We start from the raw sequence: 6,964 nt of genomic DNA on the forward strand, positions 1-6,964 counted from the left end.
ACTCATATAAACTGAATGTATGCAAAGTGACAACACTAATACATTCGTTGTAGCCTACGTTATGAAATATTTACATGAATCATTGATACAATTATGATAGAAACGATAGAAGAAAATATATCACGATACACACTTTTCTATCGTCCCCACGATATGTATCGTTATAGCCCAGCACTATCTACAACTGATAAACTTTTGGATTCAACAAGATGGCCACCACACTAAAGTGGCCCTAAAAACATTAATATAGCTATATCTCCATCAGTTTTACTGATAATGTGTGTCACAAGCTGAAAGTCATTTCCAAAACATTCACTGAGCACGAACATATCATGCAAGATTAGTTTTTGTAAAACTTTGTCATCAACTACTGAAGTCAACTGGGCCTGTCTGTTAGCAAAATAATTCATGAACCACTGCACAGAATTACTTGAAACTGTTAAAACGTAGCCATTGGGTGTACATCCACAAATCATTAACTTCTGGAGTTAATACAATTTAAGATGGCCACCTCATCCAACTGGACTCAAAAACATGGCTATAAGTCAGTCAATTTTACAGATATTGACCAAACATTGGGTATGGTTATAGCTGGGCATTATATACACATACCCCAAGCACAACAAATTGTGTGATATCTTTTATTTAAACTTTGGCATTAAGTCTTGTTGTCAAACCTGTCTGTTAGTAAATATCTCTTGAACCACTGGGCAGATTTTAGTGAAACTTTTAGAAAGTTATCATTGGCTGTATTTCAGAAACTCATTAATATTTTAAATCACTACAATGCAAGATGGCTTCCACAGGTAACCAGCCTTAGCAACTTAAAAATGGCTTTAATTCAGTCAGTTTTACAAATATCGACTTAGATGTGGTAGTAGTTGAGGGTCATCCTCAACGCAATTTCCAAGTGCTAACACATCACGCATAACGCCACTTACAAGTTTTGACTTGAATGAGTTTAACTTTGACTCTTCTTTGCACAAGATTGATTTAATCTTAATTCTGGCATAAAATGTGAGGGCTGACATGCATTCCTTCAAGAAATACTAGGCCTTTAATCTACTGTTTCTGTTTGGTCATGTAACTCGTGATTCTTATAACTAGCAGCAAAGCCTTTAACTGTTTGTCCTCACAGACACGCATGTGTGTGTGTGTGTCTGTTGTATGAATGCATTCACATTTGCATGTGGCATGTTTGTATTTGCAAATCCCCCGTGATGCACCGCGGGTTGCCGCAGCTGCAGGAGCAGCCGGAGTTTCCACCGAGTTTTGACTTTTCCCACCATCAGCAGTCATCTGGGCTGAATCAACGTAGACAGGAAGGTCACAGGGGCCGACAGGAGGGGCCGTGCCCCTGTCCAGGCCAGTTAAAACCTAAACAAACAGCAACCATTTTAGATTCTTTTTTTTTTTTCTCAGTTTCCTTGCAGTGGGGTGTGAGGATGGAAAGGACGTTAAGATTTTTAAACTTCTGTCAAGTAAAATAAAGTTGAATACTGGTTCATTCTGGATCTCCTCAGTTATCAGCTTGATTAAACGTTTTCCTCCCCTCAGTTCAAATGGAACATGAATCTGTTGTTGTAGGATTTCAGTTCTCTTTCCAGCAGGAAATATCTGAAAAATTCACAAAGCTGAGATTTGTGGAGGATTTAGGAGGCAGGCTATGGGAAATAGGACAGGATCAAGTGAATGGAATGAAACCTGTTAATATATTAGTCACTTTGTAAGAAAACAGAATAATTAAATTTCAATTTGTTCCTAATTTTGCTGCTAATACAGCTGACTTTTTTTAGGTCCCATTTTTGTCCAAGTCCCAGAAATGATTCTTTATTACAGCAGGCTTTCGCTCATGTTCTTTATTTGCCTGAATGACTCTTGTGTCCTGTTCTCCACAGGCTTTGTTGAAGATGGACTGTCAGGGTCTTGTGGCCAGACTGGTCATGGACTTTGTCCTGCTGACCACCGCTGTGGAAATAGCTGGACGGTGGAGGGAGCTGGCAGAGAGGCTTGTCAAAGTTTCTCGCCAGCAGATGGACGCCTATGAGGCCCCACACCGCGACAAAAATGGGGTGGTGGACAGTGAGGTATGTTGGATTTGTGGGGAGTGGCTGCATTGGCACCCTTCAAAATTTCTTCAGAAAATTGCCAGTTTGTCATATTTGTTAGAAGAGATCAAAACAGTAGGTGAAAATAAATTTAAAACATTGTTAAATTATCATAAAAGCTGTCTGTTCTGTTAATTGTTTCTGTTGTCTTGGTTTATTAGAAATGCTTGTACACTTCAAACAGGGAAAGTTGGGGTCACAAGTCTCTGCTGCAGTTATTTTTTGGGAGAGAAGTCTAAATAGCAGAAACAACTTAAAATAAAACAGGAAATTCCCCACACAGAAACCACAAAGTATAACTGGAATGTGTGACATTCACAGGCTTCTGTTCTTGACATTTGCAGGCCTGTCAGTATTACATTTTCATTTGTGTTTAGTATTACAGACAGGAAATTTATTTGAACCCTTATGTTAATAAAAGAAAAACCAAACTGAGAGAAGTACTATTCAGAAAATTTACTAGAAATTAAATAATAATGGAAATCACTCATTGCTTTTGAACTTTTGTTCCCCAGAATTGAAAAAAAAGGAATTTAACTGGCCTTGTCACTAAAGATGGTAACCCCTAGAAAAGGGGTAATTAGCATCACAGGTGTCTTCAATCTTTTAATCAGTCAGTCTGCCTATCTAAAGGGGGAAAAGTAGTCACTGTGCTGTTTGGTAACATGTACCACAATGAACATGGTCCACAGAAAGAGTTGTGTTGGGATCTTACGAATACAATTATTGACAAGCATGTTAAAGGTAAAGACTATAAGATCATCTTTAAGCAGCTTGATGTTCTTGTGACTCCAGCTGCACAAATTACTCAGAAGACTAAGGTCCACAGAACTGTAGCCTACCGCCCTGGAGAATGGTAACTAAAGATCCCAGAACAATTTCCAATGACATTGGAGGTGAACTCCAAGGTCAAGGCACATCAGTGTCAAACTGTACCATCTGTCACTTTTTCAGCCAAAGTGGATTTAATGGAAGATGAACAAGAAGGACACCAAATCATAAAAAAGTGAGACAAATTTGACAAAATGCAAAAGCCACAAAGCTACTGGGAGAATGTCCTTTGGACAGATGAGACAAAACTGGAGCTTTTTGACAACAAGTCTCATCAGCTCTGTGTTTACTGACCCAACACTAAACTGTTCTGGGACTGCATTGACTCTGTGCCAGGTACAATGAAATCTCAAGACTATTAAGGCATTCTGGAGTGCAATCTGCTGCCATGTGTCAGAAAGCTTGGTCTCAGTTAAAGGTCATGGATCCTCCAACAGGATAATGAGCCAAAACACACAGCTAAAAACACCCTAGAAGGGTTAGGAACAAAACACTGGACTTTTCTAAAGTGGCCTTCTGAGACCTAATCTAAATTCTGTTGAACATCTGTGGAAGGAGCTGGAACATGCGGTCTGGAGAAGAAACCCTTCAAAGCTGAGACAGCTGGAGCAGTTTGCTCATGAGGAGTGGGCCGAAATATTTGTGGACAGGTGCAGACGTCTCAGAGAGAGTTACAGAAATTGTTTGAGCACAGTGATCACCTCAAAAGGTTCTACAACAAAATATTAAGTTAAGAGTATCATCCCAAAATTCCAAAGCAATAACAAGTTTTCATTAGTTTATTTTCAGTATTTTTTTTTTTAATATTACTTTCGTCCGTTTCAAGTTATTTCAGGGACCTTTGTGGGTTTTTCTTTCTTTAACAAAATGGTACAAACAAAGTTGACCATGTCTGTAGCTACTACATTTTGCTTGGAGTAAAATAAACATTCTTTTTGAGCCTCAGATACATAACTTTAAAAGGTTAACCACAAGATAGACAGCACATTAGCTTTGGTTGATTTGGTAGTCTCCAAAAGTTAATCATAACTCATAATTTATTTTAAATCTGTCTAGTGTTTCAAGAAATACTTTGCATCAGCCAATATTCAGCTGTTGGTAGATTTGTAGATGATAAAATGTCTGTTTCTGTCTCTGCAGGCCATGTGGAAGCCTGCCTATGACTTCCTGGTCACGTGGGCTGCTCAGATTGGGGACAGCTACAGGGATGTGATCCAGGAGCTGCACATGGGCCTGGACAAGATGAAGAACCCCATCACCAAACGTTGGAAGCACCTGACCGGCACACTCATCCTGGTCAACTGCCTGGATGTCCTGCGGAGCTCCGCCTTCAGCCCCTCCGCTCCAGACGATTATGCCATCTGAAGCAGTGTCTTCCCTAACCCACCTCAACTCCCTCTGCTGTTGTATGGCCTGGTTTTCTTACTACGAAGATGTTTTAGGATTTTCCCACCCAGGGGTGGCACCACCACACTACACCCCCCTCCACCACCACGTCTCCACCAAACATGGAGACCACCAGTTGCACATTTTTTGTATTTTTGTATCTAGTTCTGGCACAGCATTTTTGTAAAGCGACATTTGGAACTCTGTGGTTAGAAACTGTGGATTGAACACTTTTATTAAAGAAAAAGACCTTTTAAATATATTTCCTTGTTCTAGTAGCCTCATCACACGTGTCAAACAGACTGTATTTATTTGTGAATCACAGACAAATCAGCTTTTCTTCTTTTTTTAATGTTCTCTTTTGATTTATTATTTTCTCAGAGTCCTAGATAGTCTGTTTTTGTACAACCCAAAGCTTCAGAAGTTTAAGTCAAGTTCAGGAACAGATTTCAAAACATAATTTATTCATTAATTCCTTAAATTTGAACTTCATTAGGGTGGCACGGTGAGCAAGTGGTTAACACTTTTGTCTCAGCAAGTAAGTTAGAGGATCATTTCTGTGTGGAGTTTGGATGTTCTCCCGTACACAAGTGGGATTTCTCCAGGTATTCTGGTTTCCTGTCAAAGACCAAAACCATGCATGTTAATTTAATTGATAACTCTAAATTGTCCCTAGGTGTGAGTGAGAGTGTGATTGATTGTTTGCCTTAATAATAATGTAAATAGTAAAAACGATAATAATAATAATAATGTTGTATGTACCCATGCAATGACAGAATTAGCCCTCTGCATTTAACCCACCACACATGTGAAATACACAAGGAGCAGTTATGGATTAGATGTCTTGCTCAAGGACAACGCAACATATGGGCATGGCAGAGAATCAAACCAGCAACTTTCCTGTCCCAAGACAGCTGCCCTACCACTGCAGCCCCGCATGTGGCCCTATGTGTCCCTGCAAGGGACTTGCAACCTGTCCAGTGCGTTTCCTGCCTCTTGCACAGTGACTGCTGGCGATAGGCACCCCTGTGACCTGAAAAAGAAAAGCAGATCAGGAAAATGGGTGGCTAGACTTAATTAAACATGTTTTTCTAGTTTTGTTTTGTCATACATGACATTATTTTGAATTAGGATTTATAGTAGGTCAAATAAAAACATCTCAAAACCTTTTTTTTGAAATAGCTATTAAACATTTTCAGTTTTTTGTTGAGCTTAACTCATTTAAAAGTTTTAACCTCAAGGTTCTGTTCCTCATTATGATCAGAAACCTTTGTACGGTGGCCTAGTAAGCGCAACCTTAATTGAACTCAACTAAATTGGGTTATTTCAAACAAAAAGCAGAAAGATTTATTTCAGTTTATAAGCCTGTTTTTATTACAGTTTTGCTACCGAAGAAGCCTGTAACTGAGGACTATGTTCCGTTTAACCAGTCCACTTTCCTGTGTGTGGTATGGCTCTTTATCATGAACAACTTGTGTGAGTCTTAGCAAAATCCACCCCAGTCTTTTTTTAATCAGTTTGTTCAAATTTTTGAGTCTTTAAGATCCTGATCCCGTGAGGTATTATCTCACCAGGCTACAAAATCAAAGACTAGTTGGCAAACAGCATTCGCAAAGGACTCTCCAAACTCTCTCAAAAGGGTCGTGGGGTTCTTAGTTTCCATATATCAAATTTGTCCTTCACAATTTACTTTCTGTAAATTTTAAAGTGCAAGATTCACATTTTCATATATACCGGATCTCCTTATGGCTACAGCCCCAAATGTTTTGAGTCGTCAACTAGTCACCAATACTCACAGCCTGGTTAGATACCACCCTTATGCCTCGTGGCTAAAAGGAAAAGTACTCTAGTCACTAAACCAATAGAAGATATTCAACATGTTGTTGCAAACATTGTATTGAAAGCTCAAAAGGCTGTAGCTGATTATCACATATCTGCTGTAATATTTTAACTATATGATTAAAAACTTCATCCTTTCAAAGTAACAGCATTCTGAAGAACAATCGTCCTAGTTTTCTTCATTAGTTTTCTGTTTGCCGACAGTCATTGTTTTATGACCTTTTTACTCTTTGTTTCAGTATTTCTTTTATATATTTGCAGAAATTGTGAAAATGATATTTTGTTTCATGGGTTTCTAGATATTTGTGTTTTCTCTACACCCCCTTTATATGGGATGACGGCCCTCTACACTCTCCGTGGATCTGGTCAAATTCAGAAAACCTCCTTCAGTGTGAAAGCAACTATGATGCTATGCTTTTAGTACTCACCAAATAGCTTCTTCATGTTATTGTTCACATTTCTGAGGTGCTCTCCTGCATCCTCACAACACTCTATACACCCACCCTAGCACAATTCTTAGACCACATCAGGATGCAGATACTGGTATCATGCCTGTGCTCGGTGGTTATTATCATGCATGAAGCCAGCGTGGGCATTCAACCAAACCACACCAGTGCATGTAGGCTCCTAGTCATGGATATGCTGCCACTGTTAGGATGAACCATCACAACTTCACTACAGAAGTTCTGTGCAGACTCCAAACCACTGTGGGTCTGTCATGTGCAGTGATTCCTAATACACATCTGAAAATCTTGCCAAGATCCTTTAACAATCATCCATAATGGGTTTGATTGTTTTTA

General features: G+C 39.2%; 1 protein-coding gene across 4 annotated transcripts in view; it reads left to right on the forward strand.

Moving 5' to 3' along the window:
* LOC108243553 (SH3 domain-binding protein 4) overlaps nucleotides 1-6,315 on the forward strand; it is a 63,566-nt gene extending 57,251 nt beyond the window's left edge. For all 4 annotated transcript variants that reach the window (XM_017429082.3, XM_017429084.3, XM_037976327.1 and 1 more), the window contains 2 exons: nucleotides 1,899-2,087; nucleotides 4,080-6,315. In XM_017429082.3, coding sequence (XP_017284571.1) covers nucleotides 1,899-2,087; nucleotides 4,080-4,304 — 414 coding nt within the window. In that variant the 3' untranslated portion in view covers nucleotides 4,305-6,315. The remainder of the gene's footprint in view (nucleotides 1-1,898; nucleotides 2,088-4,079) is intronic.
* Nucleotides 6,316-6,964: the final 649 nt, after the last annotated feature.

The sequence above is a fragment of the Kryptolebias marmoratus genome, linkage group LG6 (genome assembly GCF_001649575.2).
Source record: "Kryptolebias marmoratus isolate JLee-2015 linkage group LG6, ASM164957v2, whole genome shotgun sequence".
Lineage (NCBI taxonomy): Eukaryota > Metazoa > Chordata > Actinopteri > Cyprinodontiformes > Rivulidae > Kryptolebias > Kryptolebias marmoratus.